General features: G+C 44.7%; 1 protein-coding gene across 1 annotated transcript in view; it reads right to left on the bottom strand.

Moving 5' to 3' along the window:
- Positions 1–22,007, bottom strand: part of Shal (Potassium voltage-gated channel protein Shal) — a 232,180-nt gene that overhangs the window by 25,152 nt on the left and 185,021 nt on the right. The window contains exons 2-4 of the mRNA XM_075895199.1: positions 13,657–13,819; positions 11,360–11,542; positions 7,741–7,896 (exon numbers count right to left, since the gene is read on the bottom strand). Of these exons, the coding sequence (XP_075751314.1) occupies positions 7,741–7,896; positions 11,360–11,542; positions 13,657–13,819 (502 nt within the window). The remainder of the gene's footprint in view (positions 1–7,740; positions 7,897–11,359; positions 11,543–13,656; positions 13,820–22,007) is intronic.

Here is a 22,007-nt window from a genome sequence, read left to right as displayed (position 1 = left end):
AAATTTATACTGAATTGATTTATGCAAATCTAAACAAGGTTTACATGTGAATTCCGATGTACAGTTTACCGAAATTACATTCGACGACGCTGTATTCTTATAGCCGTTCTGTTCTAAAGGCAATTACTCCGCCTGACCAACGAAGTTACATAGTAGTGCACAAATCGCAGTTATTGCTGGTCAGTGCCCTGTGGGAAAGAATATATTCGAAGTATTACCTACGAAAGTGACGTGTAATAGGGGACGATGGTCTGTGAAATAACAAAAAACCATCAAACGTCGTTTGTGGTGTACTGTTTGTTTTGCCGCAAAAAGAGAAAACTTGCGGCAGTGCACGCTTTACAGGCACAAACAAAAACGTTCACGTGTTTTTATGGTTGGTTGCGCTAACAGCGTATGTTTACTAATTCAAATGAGAATAATTTTATTAGAAATATGGAAGTGCTAGGGTAACCGTCTCACAATAGTTATGTTATATTGGCGGTTTGTGAAAGAACAAAAGAACGAAAGTTAGAATTGTAATAACATAATTACCAATAACATTATGATTGTCTTTTACAAAGAAGCGCTGAAGGTTATCGCTTTTTCTTTTTTTCAGAGCAATGCTGTACTTACACGCGTGTCAGGCAGGCTGTTGTCACTTTACTGGAAGCGGTTGAGTATTCGCTGATACAAAAAGGTGTCATCTACATATCCGATAATTGTTGCAAACGTGACAGCTGTCTGTTGACTAGCTAGGACCTTATCACGCTCTCTCGTCAAACAGTAGCTAAGAGATTTCAACGGTGCTCATTTAAGGCAAGAGTTTATTTGCACGGAATGTTCGCAGGCACACATGTGTAGCTACATAGAATTAGATCGTAAGCGTCAGCGAACTCCTTATTTAACAATCCTAAAATAAAGTTATACAGTTTTTTAAAGGTACGCATCAGTATACGTTGCGCCTAGTAATAGCCATGGCCGGGCTTTTAGCAGGAGATTGAAACGTTAACATTTTCTACGAAGACGTGTCAAGCCATCGGCAGCGTTACCGAAATGTGCTCAGTAATATGGGGCAGACGGTTCACATTCGAGTACAGACTTCGACTCAATCACCACTGACAAGATTTGTAAACAAAGTGTCGACGGTTTTTCACGAGATCAATCTCGCGCGCGTTCTGCAAGTGATGGTACACGCTTTTGAACTGCAAAATGAAATGAGAACGTCTTACTCGTCCAAACACACAAAACCGCGTGCCGTTTTTGCGGAGTGATAGTAAAGTAAATGAAACTGAAATTAAGAATTAATGCGTTACTTTGACGTGAGCCCGGTACAAATTGTGACAGAACTGACGAACGTATGGTTACAATACGAGCCAGAAAAGGCTCTCACATACTGCATGGAATAAGGTTCAGTTCTGATTATGCGTAACAACGTCAAAACAGAAAGAAGAGGGTAAAAGGCATGTTGCGTGTACTCTTTCTTGTCTTTCACATTGTTCACTTGTTATGGGACGTACAACTGAAACCCCAACATTTTAACAGGATCTTGAGAACCACTTTATGTTTATACATGGTCGGCGCGCTGCGGTGCTTGTGCGGTGGACGTGGATCTTTGCATGCCCGTGTGTTCGGTCATTCATATGTGCACCTGACAAGCGTAGTGGGGGTGTTCGTGACGTCATGCGCCTTGAGTGAGTGTCAGCTGGTGTAGTCATACGGCATGTGCCGTCTGTGTGACTGTGCTCCAGTGATGTAATTATAATGCGTGGTGTGAGGTTAGCTGCGCAATGGTGATATCATTTAGCTTGTGAGCTCGTTTGGCATGACCCAGTTGGCGGTGCCCGGATCTGCCCTGCTGCCTTTTGTACTACCTTCTCCCGACCACTGCAGTTAAACTGCAACAAACTAATCAGCAAAATGACATTTATGATAAACTACGGCTGACGTCGCTGCTTTTTTGCGAGCGTTACAGCGCGTTATCTCTACGAAATTCTTAATAAGTGACGTGACTGTATACTTAATCACATTCAAGTGCCAAATAAGATGAATTTTGTGACCGTGTCATTTTACTCTATGTAGACAAATGAAGAAAGTCACGACAAGTGTTGTCATTACAAAGTGCAAAGGCACAATATGTATCTCAGTACTGCAGTTTAAGAGTGATTTGTGGGATAACAACAACATTCTTCAAGTTGGTGGACCTTAGCAAGTGGCGATAAACAAAATTAAGCAAATTTATTTTACATAGCGAAGTTCGTCAGTTTAACTGCCAATATTGGTCAATCATCGACACTTGGAAACAAGTTTCATCGGTCAGTATAGAAGACGAAGGATAACTGAGGCTTACTGAACGTCGCAAAGCAACGTACTGCTTATAAAAATGGTACTGAGTGGAAGCTTTTTTCTAGTGCTTCGCTGGTAGGACCTCAATCCTCACGTATGTTAGTTTTAAGGGGCTCTGCAACACTTTTTGAGCATGATCAGACAACGCTGCCAATTGGAAGTAGAGGCTCCCGACAATACGCGAGCCAAACATTATAGCGCTACCACGCGGGCTGGAATTCACAATAAATGATCAAAGTCAGCTAAAAATTGCTTTCTCTTCTCTCGGCAAGTCCCTGAATAAGCCCGAAAATCACCCGTAGTAAGCTCATCTTTTAGCCATTGCCTGATTTGAACATGGCGCGTTCGGTCGTTACAGAGATCGCCGTGGGAGGCCGCACTTTGTCTACGCGTCCGCGCGCGATCACACAAAAACACCCGCGCAATCGAAGAAAAAAAAAGAAAAAGTGCTCAAAGTCAGGAGGCGCGAGTGACGTTCTTTGTTTGCCCCTCCCATTCTTCCCTGCTTAGCTTCCAGCGCTTTCGTCGAGACGAGAGAAGAGAGGATGCAATTGCAGCGTGCGACAAATCTTTGTAACTCTGCTCGTACTGAACAGGTTCTTAAAATTTTTGCGGCGTTGATTTTTTTGGGGCAATACGCTTTTTCAGGTAATCAAGTTCATGGTTACTCAAGAAAGTGCTTCAGGGCCCCTTTAAAATGACTGGGCGATGTTTAACAGGATGTGATGCTTGCAATTAGAAGCGATTAGCTCAGGGTGCGTTAATCGTGGCTCCTGCGTTTTCGAGAGCAGTCAAGTGGAGAAGGAATACCCGAAGACAGCATGCGACCGAACAGTGGTGTTTTCGAGGCGGTGACGGTGAGTGTGAAGAGTCGCGTGCGGTGGCCGCGCTTTTTACTCACGCAAAGCTGGACGACCCAGCGCGTTCTCCAGTGGCGTCCGACGGGAAACAGGCGGATACGGCGCACCTGCATCTGCCGAGGAGATCGGCCAGTGTCAGTGACTCAAAGACGATGACACAGCACGCCAAGACGTTTAGGGTGCGAATCCGCCTTTTATGTGCAAGTGATCGCAATAAATGTTCGTCGGGTTGGCGTTTGTTCACGGAATCAGGAGTGGAATAGGTAAACGAGCATTGTTACTTTGTGTATGGACATATAAAAAAAAGAGAAAAAGATGAAACATGAGGTGTATGTCGGACTTTTAAAAGACGTGACATACTCTGTGTTCCGTACTTACACGAACTAGTTAGCACCAACCGCGCAGTCACCAACGCTTCTAATTCTAATTCACTCCATTCAAGATTATAACTTCACTTGCGTTTGCAAAACGTAAAATTTAGTAGCAAGATTTCATTAACGAGTTATCTGTGTTTATAAATGAGACGATTGTCACCGTTTACAACGTCATATTTTTATATCACAGCTATGCTATGTGTGAGCATGAAGAAAAGAGGCAACGATGAAGACGGGAAAGAGACACAACAACAGGATGAGCGCAAATCCTGTTATCCGAGTTTCCCTTCTTCAATGTTGCCTATTTTCTTGATGGTCAAACTGAGCTGTGGTAAAAAAAAATATGACCTTGTAATGCACCAACGTGCCCAATCTTCAGTAAGTGCTTACAAACGAGCAAGTACCAATCTCTATGTTTGCACAGAACATTGGCAGTTGCCTCAGCCTGTCCTTGCGCATATGGTGCTCCTAAACATGCCAGATGTGCCCTGGCAGACGAAATCCACAGTTCTCGAAGGCGCTCATCACATCATTGGAAATTCGCTCCAAAATGCAGATTTTTTTTTAGATTTCGGCACTATCGACTGCACTCTTTACATATTGTTTTGTGAGGGGAAAAACGCTTGAGTTATATACGATAACAGCACGCGAACTTGGAAGCTTTTAGCATCTATTCGCGATGGTGCACCTATTCATACAAAATAAGGCAGTGACAACCTGCGTACAGCCTAAGCCCATATATGCATTAGAGGAGCCGCCACTGGAGCACCTTGAATATGACTTAACGTTTGCTTAGTGCTTTATACCCCTTAAATACTGGAGTTACAAGGTATTGTACGGCATATGTGTACGCCCAAGCAAACATTCACGTAGCTTGTTGCAACGAATACCTGTAGCTTAACTCTGGAGTGCGTTCTCTGCCCAGCTTAGAAAATGTGTGCGGCTTCAAAGAAGACACGGAAACGAAGAAGAAAAATATCATCCGTCGCTATGCCACGGCAGCGAAGCGTACCAGTGAACGTGTATACTAAGCGAAATACCGCGCTGCGTAAGCTAATCACAACCCAAGTGCCGAAGTTGACAACTCATCTCTCGATTGTACTGTGGGGTGAGGGCAGGCCACATCGGATAGGTATAGCAACTGACGAAAGGCAAAATTGACAACCATCGCTTTGAAGGACGAAGCCACGAGGAAATTCACACCGATTTCCCCCCAAAAAGAAAACTTGTACTTGAAGAAAAATTTATCCTGGCCAGGCTATCGGACCCGGTACCAACGCGTTTCCGGGACGGTCGCTCTGCCAATGGACAACTTATTTGCAGACAGCAACTGTGTACAGATAGCACATTCGGCTCAATAACCTATTTGTGTCGTCGAACGAAATCTGTGTGTCATTATCATTCTATTCGACAAAGCTTTAAACGAAGCGATTCTCTATTCTGATCAATGGCGGGTGCATTTTAGATGGAGGCGAAAATGCTATAGGCCCGTGTGCTCAGATTTTGGTGCATGTTAAAGAACCTCAGGTAGCCGAAAGTTCCGGAGTTCTCCATTACGGCGTGTCTCATAATCATATGGTGGTTTTGGGACGTTAAACCCCACATATCAGTCTATTCTGATCAACGTTCGGACAGCGAAGAATTCCGAAAATGCCCCCTTAGCTTCGGATTAAAAACTGCATTTGTTTTAGTGCCTGTATGCACTTTCGCAGAGCCTTCTAGGTGCAAAAGGAGGCACTAACGAAATTGCAGGCAGCCTCTCTGTTCCAGTCTTACTGTCGGCATCATGTGGGTAACAATACTGTTATAGCGGAATTAGTGAAGTGGTGAAGCAAGAAACAGGCATATATGCAAGAATGCGTCAAGAAAGAGAGGAAATAACGTAACAAAATCATTTTGCGCGTCTTGCTTTGCCATTGTCCGTCGCGCTACTATGTTCTAATATTCATTACCGGCGAACTCTGAAACACCGCCTCAAAAGTTGAAAGACTCTAGTGTTATTCACTACCAGATACATCGCTAAATGCGCATCTTCTTTTGTGATACATTTTTAAGGTATTTTGTTAAAAAAGCGTCCAAGAATAGCAGCACTGTGTAGATATATAGATAACCATACGTGGTTTTCTAACAAGTGGCAGGAATAGTGTTCCGAATATTGCCTCAAAACTGTTTGGACTTGCCCGAAGAAGTTTTGACTCGAATGTACAAAATCATGCCCTTTAAAACAATGCTTTTCTGTATCTTTTTTTTAAATAGAGGTAGAGATGAATGGATCGCATCACCTCCGCATTGACAGTTTAAGTGTTCATATTTAAAGTCAACGTACTCAAGAACGTCGGTATCAGGACGAACATCCTATGATGACACAAAACCTATTCTGACCTTGTCTCTTGCCTGCGCTTGTTCAAGAAACTCTGGTAGCTGACGAGCCATCCTAATAGTACTTTAAAGTCACCTAAAACAGCGTGATAGCCCTTCACACACTGAACCTAACAATGGTGCTGTAGAGAATTGGCTGGTATCATAAAACAGACTAGAGAATTTGACAGTTTCCGAGCTACTTGCAGTAATGGGCTACATCCAGCGATTACAGCGCTCATTGAGAGAATCGGTCGATGACAGCGGAGAATGGAATGGACACGTCGTATAAAACTGATTAGTTAGCCCGCAATGTCTGCGAGGACAGTCTTCTTTGGATGCGTCTGGGCTCGGCTCAATATATTGACTGCAAAGGCGGCGCTTTGTTGCGCCTGACGTGGAACTTTGATGCGACATGATCGTACGGACGGAGAGAGTAGGCAGACGTGATCTGTAAAAAATAATAATAGTTATCTACAAACGCCCATGACTAGAAATATTTGGACGATTCACTATCACTCACACTTTCTCTTCCACTCAAAGCAATACCCAACCATAATCTCCAACATTTTGAATCGGCTACTGAAGCTGCTTAAGCACACGTGTTCTTTGCAATGTGAGGCGCAAAATCAGTCTTTTATGTGCCGAGCCGGAGACAAAAGGCTTATATACGATTGGGGAGCACAAACAAAAATTCGTGTAGCACGTGGAGGGTTGTCTGACTGGTGCAAGCGACGAAAAGTAGCGGCAAAAGCACACAGTGAAAGGCCACGTTTGTTTATCATTTTGCACATAAAATTTCTTAGTAAGTGCATATCACCCGTATGTATGAAACAAAAGAAAGTGTTAGCTTCTTCTTAAGTTAAAAGAAGGTTCCACGGACAGCTCTCAGAATGCGAAGTTGCTATCCTCCCCACGTAAAATGTGAAAGCAATCTCTCTGGCTTTGGTGCTTCAAGTACGCATATTAATCTCTTGTCGCATTAATGGGGAAGCTCCGGTCAAGTCAATCGAGATCTCGACACACGCCTCGGATCTCGGGATCTAGCTGCACAACGAACGGAGATGCTAGCGAGTCTAAAACATCGCCGCGTGTCTTCGGTGACGGATTTGTCGACTCGGCGTGAGACGCGGCCGCAATGACCCAGCGATAATGTTCCCCCAAACGTTCAGCAATCCCTACATAGTCTTCGTAGGCAGCAAAGAACGTAACCGGCTGCTGACGTACAGAGCGCCGCCCGTGGCTTGTTTGGTGTAGTCCATTGACGAGAGGACGCACAGTGGATGAGATGGTGCGATATCCTTCGCCCTCAGTCTGAGGTGACGTCGACGTGGTACTGAAAAGTGAGTAGTGTACGGTACAAGTAAGTAGCTGGGATGGCAGTACATGTTGCGTGAACCGCACTCTGAAAACGCGCGGGAGTTGGTTGGCTTCGGTGCATTTGTCGGCCAGTAGGGGAGGTGTTGCTCGTATCCGGCACACCTCGCACAATGAACGGAGCTGGAGGACCGACATAACCGGGAAAAAAGCATGCGGGTGTGTGGCGTACTCGGCGGGGCTCAGTTCTACATAAGTTCGGGGGGTTAGGTATAGAGAAGAACGTGCACAGGCAAAGTATAGAGCAGGCATGGAATGTAAGAGTGTGTTGTAACGTAGCAAAAGAGGGGAGTGTGTTCGGCCCGGGCCTACGATTCGCCCAGGAAAAATATGCGTTTCTGCGTTGCAGGGAGATCGTGTTGGGAGCCGTCGTCGGGGATGGGGCGAGTCTGCAGAGGTGCGACGAGCGGTGCGCAGGAGGACTGGGGCACTGAGTGGGCTCTGACCTGGTACTTCTTCTTGGAGCACCTCCGGCCGCAGCAGGACTGGAGCAGCGACTTGTCCTCCGAGCCCACGGACGGTACTGGCGACAGCGGCGGTGTCGAAGATGGACGGTTAGGTTGCCCGTTGTAGGGCACCTCGAGCTCCACGAACTCCCGGTCCTGTCGGCGTTTCGGCGCAAGGCATTGCAGCGTCAGCGTTATGGCACTTTACACAGATAACTGCCAGTATTTAGAGTGGCTCTGCGACAATAGATGAAAAATTGGTGAACGCGGGGTGTCGCTGGAGCCGACTTTTTGATTAGCGGACTTTTCTTTATGGTTGCAAGTGTTCGCTTGCGTTGGCTTCAGTGAAACCTCGTGTTAACGAACTTTTCACCTCGTCAAGCTTCCATCCTTTTCTGCGACAACAGGACGCAGACACTTACACAAAAGAAGTCGAAACTTGTCAGCAGCACACTTTACTTGATAGAGCAGACTTAGACGTGCGAACAAAAAAAAAAAAGGGGGGGGGGGGTTATCCCCCTTCACTTTAACGGGAGCACCATCGTCAACATAATCATCCTGACTACACTCAATGCAACGTAAAGGCCTCTCCTATGTTCGTCAAATCAACCAGGTGCTATGCTTGCTGCAGCTACATCATCTCCGCAAACTGCTTAATCTTATCTAACCACCTAACTTTCTAACCTCGTTTCCGTTGACTTAACCTTTCCCTCTCTCTGCCTTCCCCTCACGCACTAAGACTCGTATTCACAAACAAATCTTACCTATATCTCGCGTATTCTAAACCTGTTTCATGCCTATGCATCATTTGATAAAAAGAGTAGATCGGTATTAACAAATCTATTCTGTAGTTGTCCGTGTTCCTGTGGCCATTTCTGTGACCTTATAACTCGCGAGGGTACAGGAGCTCAAGGAGAACTTTGGATAAGTGCGAAGTTAGTTAACGGATTCGAATTTAAGTCTGTCCTATGTACCTCTACTCAGTCGGACATGTACCGTCATTACTTAAATTGCAAGGCTATGACCATGCGAGTTTTTGACAAGAAAGGCCATCACAGACTTCCCGATGTTGCATTCGAGGAGCTGTTGACTTTCCATCTTTGAACCCCTAAACGCCTAGATCAAAAACAACCCGAGAGGAGGGCACCTCGGTGAAATTACGTCACCTCTAATGAAAACTTTTGGCCATGCATATACACATAGCTATAAAAACATACCTATTAATAGACTTTGGCATTCGATTCATCATTATGACGAAGACCAACTGATATGTATCTCCGCAAAAGTGGGGTGAAGAGAATAACCAAACTAGCGTGATCAACAATTAGTAAATGAATTGCCTTATGAATAGTGAATAGGATTAAAACACATATTTATACAATGAATGTTAACTATGAGAAGATTGCTTAGATGTAGACAAAAAAAAGCGTGGGTGTTGGAGCCTATAAATGGAATTGTTTCATTCCTTGTTTTTCTTTCATTCGCGGGTGAACTTTGAATAGAAGCGTAATTCTGCCTAGAACACTAACCGGTGTTCTATATAATAGCACATAGGGACAGAACAATACGACGCTGCGTGCAAGATGTAACTATTAGACCCAAAGCAAGGAAAGCAAGGACAAACTAGTTTGTACAATCTGCACTGACGTGCCACGATCTGCAAACCAGGAAGCGCCGCTTGGTCAGGAGCGACCGTTTTGACTGCTAAGATTGGCGAGCGGGCACAAGCACGTGGTTAGGCGCGTGCGCGGGTAAGCCAGGCTCTCAATTTACTTAATGTGTGTCCGCGCTGCTCCGCTATTACAGCCATAAAATTTGGTTTTGTTAGTACGAGGTAGTGACCTGGATATTAAAATGACAGTAACCGTAGGCCTGAGTGGACAATGGTGTTTTCAAAACACGCTTACAAGGTAGGCGCGACAAGGCGTCTGCAATATTCTAAGCTTGGCCACTCAACGCAAGAAAAAAAATCCACTGCTTTGTGCCGAAGTTTGTGTATTTCGGTGACGGTGCATTAACCTTCCGCTCTCTTTAAAAACTAACATATGAATGAAGCACTGACGAGTAGTGGTCACGGCTTCAAAATTTATTGCAATGAACTTTGGGCCGTGCAGTAGGGTGACGGAGTGGCCGATAGGCTTGGCCTTACCATTCCCGATGACAGAGTCGCCCGCTGCGCGCTAACGTGCGTCTTACAGGACATCAAAAAATTTTTGCACCCATCCATCCTTCCGCAGAAGTAAAAAAAAAAGACACTACAAAATATGTTACAGCTGAATAGATTGGTTAGTTTAGCGCTGCCGCCATGAAGTCAAGATTTACATATACCGTAACTATCTTGGAGGCATTGCAAAACAAAACAAAATAAAAAAACAGCAGACTGCTTGCTTCCACAGAAAGCTAGAGTTGTCGAAACGCTTATCAATCAATTTTACATTGCGTTTTATCTCTGTATCCTTTCCCAGATAACCGTTCGTTTGGGAAACAAACCTGAATACTACTTGCATGACTGCGATTTTGCTCTTAAATGGCGAATAAAGTTTTTTTTCCTGTAGTTTACTATGTTTACTCTCCTAGGACCTTTTGTCCTGAACGTGAGCATTATATGTACCTATATAAGGTGAAGGTTAACGTAGATAGGCAGAAATATCTATGAGTTTCTGCTAGGACGTTTCTTAGCGACATGAATTATGATCAACTGTCTATAAAGTAGTAGTCATATTTGTATAGTTTTATGCCAGGGATCTGGAGACCAAATTGAAAGCAAGGGGTAGTGTTGAAATAATTTATATTGTATCTTACAGCACTTAACTTGGATTACGACCTACATGCGTATCTAATTATTGTACAGTGAGACATGCCATATCTCTGGAAAACCAAATCTAACAATCCACCCAAACCCCCAACTGCATGCGATGGCTATCTGCTGGCAGTGAGAACTCATACAAAAAAGTTAAGGAAATGTTGTGATTTTACTGCAGAAACACCCATGGCCAAAGTCATGCTAAACATGGTACTACATTCCTCGAAGAGACTGCGTGTAGCAAAATATTTCGACCGGAAGTCATGTAACGCAACTTAAGGAACCAAGAATGCTTGATTTATCATTAGCTCAGTGCTCTTGGTCTCTTCCTTGCAAAAGTGCACGTAAATGGCAACAGAAGGTCACCTCCAAGTAAGGACGCAACGTCGCAAAGGGATATGCCAGGGACCATAGTGGTTATTACGGTGTTCTTTTAAGCCGCCGAGTCGTGTCTGAGAGGCAATTTACCAGAAGCAGCCTTTTGAGGAAATGTGGCAAATCCAGGCGACAGCCGATAACGTCCACAAGTCTATAAGATTGCTGCCCAGTGCATACTTCAATGGACTTCGGCATACCATACAGAACAAGCGCGACCCTACGGGCCGAGAAAAATGATGCTATTTAGGTAATGTTTTATAGTCCCCCCCAGTATCCCCTGAAGAAGGGCCCGTTTTTTAAAGTAAAAAATATGTATTTACTTTTATTCACCACTTTGGTATGTGGCACTGCTTCAACCACAAGTTCTTTCCCAACCAAACACAATTCTGTCTAATGTTCACATCTAAAGCACCGGGAAATGGGTCAAAGTACACGTACCGTGGTCTTTTCTAGACACCTGAGAAGGTGGTGGTGTTGCAGCTCGAAGATGTCCTCGGGACTGTCGTCCAGATCCTGGCCGCTCTCCTGGGCCGCCAGTCGCGCTTCGACCGCTTTCTTCTTGCTCACGAACGCCGCACCACTAGTCGCCTTGGCGATGCGGATTCGCGCCATCCGTGCTTTCTGAAATGCGTACAAAACACGCCGCAAGGTCAATAACCTCGCACAAGACCTCACGATGTTGGTGCGGCGTGGCCCAATCAGCCGCGTTCATTGTCCCGTGCCGCTCTCGTCCCATTTGGAACGGAAGCGGAGATTTGCGGGTGGGATCCAGACCAAGAGGCATCGCGAGAACGAAACCCTCCGAGATCTAAAGTCATCCGGAGACCTTAATTCAGTGTCTCGCGACCTTCCCGCCAGGGGAACGGGGCATGCGCCGTGGTGCAAAGAAAAGATGGATTGGTACATACTAGCCAAAGTATATTAAGAACATGCGAACAGGCCAAGGAAGGACTTCATACACTGCGTTTAAAGGGGCGCTGCAACACTTTTCCAAGCAACCATTGATTGATTGATATGCGGGGTTTAACGTCGCAAAACCACGATATGATTATGAGAGACGCCGTAGTGGAGGGCTCCGGAAATTTAGACCACCTGGGGTTCTTTAACGTGCACCCAAATCTGAGCACACGGGCCTACAACATTTCCACCTTCATCGGAAATGCAGCCGCCGCAGCCGGGATACGAACACGCGACCTGCGGGTCAGCAGCCGAGTACCTTAGCCACTAGACCACCGCGGCGGGGCCCAAACAACCATCAAATGGCCTGACGAATCGACCACCGTAAAAAATTTTTACGAGTTCATCAAGTAAGAGTGGACTCACAGAGATTTGCTACAGAGTGCAGTTGCGTTCTTTCTTCCCTCATTTTGACGAGTGCGCTGGAAGCTAAGCAGACAGGGATGACGTAGAGAGAAGAAACTACGATCACGTTTGTCATGACCTTCAGCATATTTTCTTTCCTTTTTTTTCTTCAAATGCGTGGCTTACATGTAGTGTGATTGCCAGCGCTCGCGGGTACGTGGCGTCCTCTTGTGGTGGCCTCAGTAACTATGCAAGTAGCGATGCTCGAGCCGGCATACGGCCGTGAATTTCGGAATAAATTGCCTGGTAATTTAGGACTATCACATACTTTACGGAATGTATGGGAACAATTTCTATCTGACAGAGAAATAAGCGTGAGTTTCAGGCCGCGCACTGCGCAACAATGTTTGGCTAACGTGATTCCAGGAGCCTTGACTGCCCACGGGCAGCGTCTTCCAGCCATGATGAAAAAGTGTGGCAGGGCCCCTCAAGCTGCGGACCTCTTTTTTTTTTTGAAGATTAAGTGGTCAGACTTAGAAATTCATAAATGCTTTCTGGAATCGTAAAGGGCGCAGTTGAGAAAAAATACACTTTAATCAATAGCACCGAGCTTGAACATACTACTTCACACGAATAAGAGCCTATTGTCAATGTCTATTATCAATTATGAAGTCTATTGTCTATAGTGAATGGCTCACGGCTGGGTAGCCATGAACACAATAGGTGCAACGAATACATTCGAATATATGGAATATATTTCACGTTTGACACTTTTATTTAGCAAAAAGATGATTTTATTGCTATAAGAACAAAAAACAAACAAACAGGCTCGATGCTTTAAGAATATTAGACAACAGAGACAGCCCCTCAGTGGTTGTTGGTGCTTGTACTGATGATTGAGTGAGGCACCGACTGATACAACAAACCGAGTGGGACAGCAGATCTGCAAGAAGTGCGTTTTTTTTAAATATACATCTTATTGTTAACTTCATCCTGTTGCGGACTGAGATCGGGCAGGCAGTGACAAGTATTATAAACATATGATAGCGATCTTAATGGTGTTATAAGAAATAAAATGAACGTGGTAGTTCAAACATTTCTCTCCACGTAAGGCCTTTTCACTACGGACGTAAAATAACCTATGAACCACGTGCTTGCTGTAACTATATGTTCATCTAAAAAGTGGGATAATATATGCAAGGTTAGAAACAGTGGTTTCCTTTTGGGCAGTATAAAATATTTGATCATTGAATATGCCAAGGGCCTTCTATAGGTGCGTGCATATGGTCCATGATGGTCCATGCTCTTTTAGCCGTAGCGAAGGCACGCGAATGCCAAAACTGTTGATCCGTCGCTAGAATTCGGCGACCGCACGTAGAAAAAAACAGTCTTGTTGGCAGCGAGCAAAAAAGGAAGAAGAAGATGGACGCTACCTTTTGGGCTTTCCTCTTGTCAGCCCTCTGGCTCTGGTGGTATATGCGGGAGAAGTTGGAGACGATTACTGGGACTGGAAGCGCGATGACGAGCACTCCACTTAAGGAGCACACGCCACCGACGATCTTGCCCGTAATTGTGTCCGGCACCATGTCCCCGTACCTGCATGGTTGAAAAGAGCACGCGTCCGAACAAGTGTTGACGTTGTTTGTCGGAAAAATTTCTCTACAGGTTGTAGTAGTTACTAACCAGGCTATCTGAGAAATACAGATCAGCAGTAACACCGGTATTGACGCCTGGTGAGAGACTTCCCTGCACAACACATAGAGGTGGTGTATCCTTTTTTGTTGTTTTCTCTAACAGCACCCCGTTAATTTGGAACAATTTTTTAATCTTGCAAAAAAAAAAGATTGTTAATTAAAACCAGAAGATCTGCATCGTAGCTGTAATCGTGAAAAATTCGTCTAATTGTTGATTGTAATAGCCGTAAATTTCTTAATTTAATCAAAACCAGAAGATCTGCATCGTAGCTGTAATCGTGAAAAATTCGTCTAATTGTTGATTGTAATAGCCGTAAATTTATTAATTTTAAACACTCAATATGTTCTTTCAATATCATCAGCTTATTATGTTCATAAGTACGTCTCTATGTCTTCTATAATGTGACGTAATAGTTTGGCGCAATATTGGTTGTGAGTGTCGCCCTTACAAACGTTGCTTATGCTACGCAACCACATCGACATACACAGAGGCTTCCAAATCAATACCCCTTTCCCCCTTGATATTTAGAAAAACTTTATAGCTTCAGTTCTTGGTGAAGTCCATGCGTTTGTATACGCAGACTTGAACCAGAAACATACACAGCCGATGTTCCAGTGACATATATGTTTTTTGGTTATTATATCGATGCCTCGTTCACAAGTTAGATAATGGTTAAGTAGCTGTACATATGTGGTTTTCATTCAACAAGAGTGACATGACTTTTTTTTTGTTTTCGAGTACAATGTAGTTTTACAAACCACCACAAGATATCACTGTCAGCTATGATAGTTGCTGTGCATGGCTCTTGCAGCCTGGTGATCCACGAACTGTAAGTGATTCATGATCAACCCGAACTGTCAGGAAGAACGAAACGCGTAGACTGGGCCTGAGCTGTTCTGTCAGCTCTCGGCCGTACATTTTAGGGTCATGGGCTTAAACCCCGGGTTGTGAGCTAGATATGGCTGGGCAGCACGAACCCCGAGTTAGTGTGAACAAGCACCTGTAGAAGCCAAGATCCCAGCTTCGATATCCCGTTGTTCTGGCGAGCACGCCGAGCGTAGGGTGTAGTGTAGATACTTGAATCTGTAGCACACATCCACGCAGGGGGATTGGCCAGGAAGAGTATAGTTTTTATAATAGAATCCTTTAATAAACTGTTAAGATCAGTTTATTTAAAAGAAAGATGAAACAGGAAAAATGCAATAATAATGAAATAATAAAATATAATGGAATAGAAGCAACGAAGTAGCGAAATAAATTAAAAATGAGTTTGAAAAAGTAAGAAAATTCGAGCAAGGATTGATGGCAACACTTCAACCTCTTCGAACCTATGACGAACTCCTGCAATGCGTAAGAAATCTTCCCGTCACTGTGGCCAAGAGACAAAGCCCCGAAAAAAAGTACGTTTTGCGCGTGAGCACACCCCAAGCTGCTGCTCTTTGTTCTCCTCTGCTCCTACCACCAGTCGCCAGTAGGAGCAGAGGAGTACCACCTTAAAGAACCTCCTGGACTTCTTCAACGTACACTCAAATCTGAGCACACGGGCCTACAGCATTTTCGAGAAATTTTAAGTAAAAGGCCGGGAGTTTAATCAGAAGAAAAATTTTCAGGTTACTACCCTGCGTTAGAAAAGTGTTAATTAAGGACGGAAAGGTAACGGGAAAAAAAAGAATGTATTGATGACCGGCCGCTTTGCGATGAATATCAAACGTTAAGGTAACCTACGCGAGCACTGGTCGCCAAGTCATTCCGATAGGATAGTATTTTTTTTTTGCATATAGATGTTGCTTTCGCGCAACCGTAAGCCGTATCATGATTCTGGACGTCCGAGGGCTTTCTTTATACCACCGTTGGGGGAGTGGTTACGATGCGTCCATGTTAAGGCAACGCTTACACAGCACCTAAAGCAGCAGTAGACAAGCGGGAAACGTGCCCGCCTGCCACCGAGTTCGGTTTACACACCACTTTTTCCTCCTCACTCCCTGCGAATACGTGTGTGTGTGTGTGTGTGTGTGTGTGTGTGTGTGTGTGTGTGTGTGTGTGTGTGTGTGTGTGTGTGTGTGTGTGTGTGTGTGCAAATAAAAAAGTAAGAAGACAGGGGCTGACAGAACGGACAGCCCGACCGGTACTGTTGGCACTGATCAAGAATAGTCCCAGTGAAAACCCAGGCGCCGTAAGTCCTCTCGCCGAAAGGAGGGTAAAGCCGAAGTCCCGTCCGCTGCGGCTCTAGGCAAGGCTGCTTCTCGGCAAAGCAGCCGAGACGAGCGGAAGAGTATATGGTGCGGTGCGGGCTGTCTTGAAGTGGCCCCTCGTATACAGCCGCCGGTAGGCAGGAGCGCGCGGCCCTTCTTTACCGCCAGCGCGATCGCTGGCGAGGAGAGGGAGGGGTTGGGGGTAAAAGCCAGCTGCACAAACCATGCATACTCCCCCCCCCCCCCCCCCCCTCGGGCATCGAGCGTTCAAAAAGATCGATCCAACACCAGAGGCCCGGCGACGACGACGAGAGAGCCCGTTGCTGGAAGGCGAACAGCCTGCCCCTGCAGCCGCTGTTCGAAAAACTGGCCAACCTCCCGCCCCGAACTCCGCCTCCACCTCACCAAGGTCGCGTCAGCTTGAGCCGCAACTGCGCGTCCAATTGCGGCTACGCACGCTCGAGCTCTACAACGACGTAGCGAGGTCCTGCAGGTATCGAGCGGCCCATTCCAGAACTGTGGCTGCTGGCCACGCATTTTTTCTCTGCTTGTTTATTTGACCTAATGCCCAGACGGGTCGTGCGGGGACCCACGTAGTTAGGGTTACCGAAGTTTTCGGTCATAACATGGAGTCGAGAAAGAAGTCTTGGTGGGCCGGGCTAGCGAAGGAAGAAAAATGTTCGGTATGGTGGCCCGTCTACAGCACGTGCGCTTCTGATGCTTTGCGTATGGCGGAGCGCTTTCAAAATTCTTATGCAGTACCGGGAGGGAGACCTCGCGTGAAGTAAATAAAATTTTCGGACTTAGCTCATAGCAATCAAGAGGCAGATTAGTACTTGGCTCAGCCTCCATCATCCCTCACCACCCTTTCTATGAATAAAAGTTGTCGCTCACTCACTCACTCACTCACTCATTCACTCACTCACTCACTCACTCACTCACTCATTCACTCACTCACTCACTCACTCACTCAGTCAGTCAGTCAGTCAGTCAGTCAGTCAGTCAGTCAGTCAGTCAGTCAGTCAGTCAGTCAGTCAGTCAGTCAGTCAGTCAGTCAGTCAGTCAGTCAGTCAGTCAGTCAGTCAGTCAGTCAGTCAGTCAGTCAGTCAGTCAACTAGTAATATCCATGCAAAGCGTCTGCCTTTCGGAAATCCTCGGTTGCTGAGAGAACGGAGGCATTAACTGGTCAGCGGTTGAGATAGGGAAGAGAAACTTTGGAGAATGAGAACCAAGGAAGAGCTTGATGAAACGAGGGTCGTAACAGGTGAATGCAAGAAGATACGTATAGTATAAATAGATGCTAGTATGTACAAAAATTACTGAGCCAAATTCAAAATGGCTGAGCACCGAAGCGTCTGGTTTTCTTTTAAAGTATTTTTATTGTGGTCACGGTGTTTCTTTCTTTTGCAATTAGGCCGTCATAATGAGCGAAAGATGTATTTTGAAGAAGTAGGTGCGAGATGTTACGGATTTGCAAATTTGAACTGTCTGTTTAATAGCGGTAAGTTAGAAGAAATCAAATACTTAAATCAGAAAATGCAATTACAACTCAGAAACTAAGTGAATGGAACTGAAAAGAGAAAGTGAATAAGAAGACGTATCCCGAGCATGGCAGGAAATTAGCTTGCTTTTTTTACTGACGTCATTTCCGGGACAGAAACAACGCCGGTAAGTTATTTGTTGAGCCCGGCATAAAACTGTTTGGTGTAGAAAGTAAGCGACCGGAATGGTAGACTGCATAGGATGAAGTAACACACGATTGTGACAGCCGAAGTGACTGCTTGTTGCTGATTCGATTCACGAAGTATGCCAACGAAGAGCATTATCTCCTTCTCAGCTTACCCGGCACAGATTTTTTTTTTTTTTGCACGGAATTACAAACCAGCTCCCTCGGAGTGTTAAATCACTCAGTCGTAGAGTCACACTGAAAATGAATTTATCGCGAAGTAAGAGTATGTGTGGACAGCTGCTTGAGCGGGACTGTGCACTTCTCTGATTACATGCGTTTGCATGGCTGCGTGGCTAGATCGAAGTAGGAAATGGTGTTGTAATCGCACGGCGCAAGTACGAGCGGTTAAACCTTCGTTAACCATTCGGATGAATAAAAAAAGAGGGGAGGGGAGTCACACATACACATTCACCGTGCTCGCTTCTTCACACATAAAAAACAAACAAAAAACATTCCAGTTACGTGCCAAACCAGTGCACTTCTAACTCCTGAGAACGCCCCGTAATTCAAGAAAGACCGAGTTGGGGGTCTTTCTGCGAAGCCTGCCAGCACTTCCGTCTCGCAGTGCGTTTCTCTTTATTTATGCACAAAACGTGCGACGCCGTCTCTGTCGAATTCCCTCTCATCTCCTTCTCTTTCTCTCTGTCTAACACAGCTTTTTTATTTGTTTTTATCTGCCTTCTCTACTGAAATATGACTCGAGCACTGTCTTTTTTTTTCCTTTCTTGCTCTCTTCGAAAGTTCTAGAGGAAAACATTTGTCTTCAGCCAATTTGGCTGTCGCGAGGCGACCGAAGACTCAACGGTGGACGCCCATAAAAAGCAGGAAAAAAAAAAAAACTCGTTCATCTATATTACGATCAAAGCGCGGAAATATGTGGTGTACTGTTGACACGTTGTGAAAATCCGAAATAACGAACAAAATATTACTGCACGCGCTTTCTTTCTTCGGCAAACTTGGAGTACATGGGAAGAAAATGGGCGCCTCAACGAGAAAGAAAGAAAAAATGAAAGAGAGAAAGAAGGAAAGGAAGAAGAAAAGAAGGAGTGAAAGAAAGAAGGAACTGAGTTTCGTCCCCACGCTGGCAAAGCAGTAATGATAGAACGTGTCGCGCAACACAAAGCAAACACGCAGGTTGGTACTGGGTAACAAAACAAGTCTGAGACTGTAGCATATGGACGTCGTAAATGTCACCTGAACAGACCGATACAAACAGTAGAACGGAAAAGCAAGGCAACGAAAGAAATCAATACCCTTACCGCACGACGACCATCCGCACATGTCACTTAGATTTTATATCCAGTGTAAACAGTGAGTGAAAAGAACGCGACCACAACCTTGCGAAAGCCTTATCTGCTTTCTTTTAGTTTTAGGAGTGATAAAAAAGTCGAACAGCTGAAAAAAACCTAAAATAAAATAAAAAACAAAGGACATAAAATCACAAACAAAGGACAAAGGACATTAGGAACACTCAAATGTTTAAAATATCCCTTGAGCAAGATCCGTAGTGCGGATTGCGAAAGTGTTTATTACGGGGAAACCAGCAACTAACAAAGAATATGCCAGCGTCAAAATGATGACGAAACGAAGAAAGTGGTGTCTAATGCACTGGTCTAGCAATGCTGCCATGACTGATAACACCATTGAATGTACAAATGCGAGTATAACCGGGAAAAAAAGAAACCGGAAGTCATGCCCGCGTGACTTTCCACACGCCCGCAGATACAATATACAAGGTATAGGTACTGAATTCAACTGATGGGAGCCTTCTCTCGTCCTACGCACCCTGCTTGCGTCCTGTGCTGATATCTATGCTAGTTATTTGTCCACACTGAGAACAAGGCTTCTTTATGGAAGCTGAAGCATCGATTTCTTTAAGCTCCAATTTGGTTGGTGCACATCGTGTCCTTCATCGTATTATATGCATCGATTCATTATGCGGCCATAGCTATATATTGTGACAAAACCAGAAGACATATTAGCAAGTGCCCTTGTAGCGCATGCCAGCATTGCTTCTCCATTAGTATATCAGCGTGAACTGTTGCGCGTAAATGACGTAGACGGGGACACAGGGACACACACGGAGTGCAAACCATCAACGTTTTTATTAGCAGACTGACGTGACCTTATGCGCCCAGATGCAGATCAATATTGCGCATGACAGCAAGTACATATAAACAAAACCACTCGATGAACACGGGTCCTCGTACTCAGATAACGCGATTTCTTCGTGAGATAGAAAGATAGACGCCTGGCTTACGTATTTTTCTTGAAACACCACGAAGGTTGTACTACAGTTCACCGAAGCTCACCCATCAAAAAAAAAAAAAGCTTCAAGGTCTTTCAATCGAAATCTGTGACATATTTTACAGTTTACCTCATGAAAGTTTATTAGGCAAATGTTCAATGTGTAATGGTTACAGCACGAACTCGATACAAGCAGAAAATAAAACAACACCCACAGCGCATCTAGGCGCAACAATGTTTACTTTCGAGACTCCAACTTCCCCATATGTAGCCCGTGTGCTCAGATTTGGGTGCACGTTAAAGAACTCCAGGTGGTCGAAATTCCGGAGCCCTCTATTACGGCGTCTCTCATAATCATTTGGCAGTTTTGGGACGTTAGACCACACATATAAATCAATTCCTAAATATACCACAACCACGACAGTGAACAAAGGTCACGTGGTGATAATGACTTACATGCGCGAAGGAATCATCCATGCAACCGCAACGTAACAAGTAATAACCGGACACAAGTTAGCAGGATTTTCCTAGGAACCTTTACTCTTTTGACGACAATGATACAGATGGCTTGCTTACGCAGATATAATCAAGAGCCTTCATATGCTTCCACGAGGTCATCGTGGACGCTTGGATTATCGGCACTTTTATGTTATCATCACGGGACCCTTATTCACTGTCGCAGTTGTGGTATATTTAGGGGGTGGAGGTTTCAAAAAAGAAACATTGTTGTTCTTAGTAGCGATGCGTATGTATTCTTCCTCATTTTGTTCTTGTGTCGAATTCGCGTCGCGTCGAATTCCTCTAATGACTTACCAACAAGCCCAGTTTGCGACTCTTGTCCATTGTGCTATTGGACGATTTTGCTAAGGTAGCCTTTCGAAACGCTTCCGGTGTTTACAGCAGCCAATTTATAGATATACTCTAGTGTTGTCTAAGATCCACCTTCATCAGAACTTTCGGGATGTTAAACGTGAAATATTGATATTATTCCCTCATCAAATGGAAGAACAGAAGATTTTTACAGAAAAAAAAAAAGCTTCTGCTTAAGTTCGTGCATAGAACCTGTCCTAAGCGATTTGTTTTTATCTCGGATTAACGAGTCACTCGCGAATGTTCTCCATTAAGGTGGTAAAATATTTGAATTAGCAGATGACTCTTTGTTTATTTTAGAATGTAACCCAGAGAGATTTTTATCAGAATTCAAAAAACGATCTTTCTCTGGCTAGAAAGTGCTTGAAGCCCTCAGAAATCACAGGCAGACTTCCTAGCCAAGAAAACATTCTACTCTCTTCTTTGAAAAAAAAAGCCACGTGTGCTGAGGCTATGAACCTCTGGCCAATAAACCTGTTATGCCGTTCACGTCTGGCCAGTTGAAACTGGTCAAGAGAGCTGTCGCCGATGTTTGCATAAAAAAGCCTCGAAAAAGCCTTGCTTTCAGGTTAACCTCCCAGAGTTTTCTTTTCATCTATCTCTCTCGCGTGTCTACGAAGTGCGTCTAACATGTAACCATTCTCACGTAGGACAAACCGGTCACTGCGTTAACTACAGGCTTCGCGAGCATGTCATGATTTGATTGATATGTGGGGTTTAATGCCCCAAACTATTATATGATTGTGAGAGACGCCGTAGTGAAGAGCTGTGAAAATTTCGACCACCTTGGGTTCTTTAGCGTGCACCCAAATCTGAGCACACGGGCCTACCTACAGCATTTCCGCCTCCATCGGAAATGCAGTCGCGAGCATGCCAACAACGTAAAAAGCAGGACCGGGGCATGGTCTTCCCTTCATTGTAACAGCTGTGGCTGCTCACTTGAATTTGACAAAAGTGCATCATAACCTCCAAAAGCGCCTATGAAATTCATTATCACTTCATTAACACTTCATTATCAAGGCTTGCAAGATTTCAAGAGAAATGCGTTAAA

This window comes from Rhipicephalus microplus, chromosome 5 (genome assembly GCF_043290135.1).
Source record: "Rhipicephalus microplus isolate Deutch F79 chromosome 5, USDA_Rmic, whole genome shotgun sequence".
Classification (NCBI taxonomy): domain Eukaryota; kingdom Metazoa; phylum Arthropoda; class Arachnida; order Ixodida; family Ixodidae; genus Rhipicephalus; species Rhipicephalus microplus.
The sequence above is the reverse complement of the archived record's forward strand: the minus strand, read 5'-3'. Positions and strand labels throughout refer to the sequence as shown.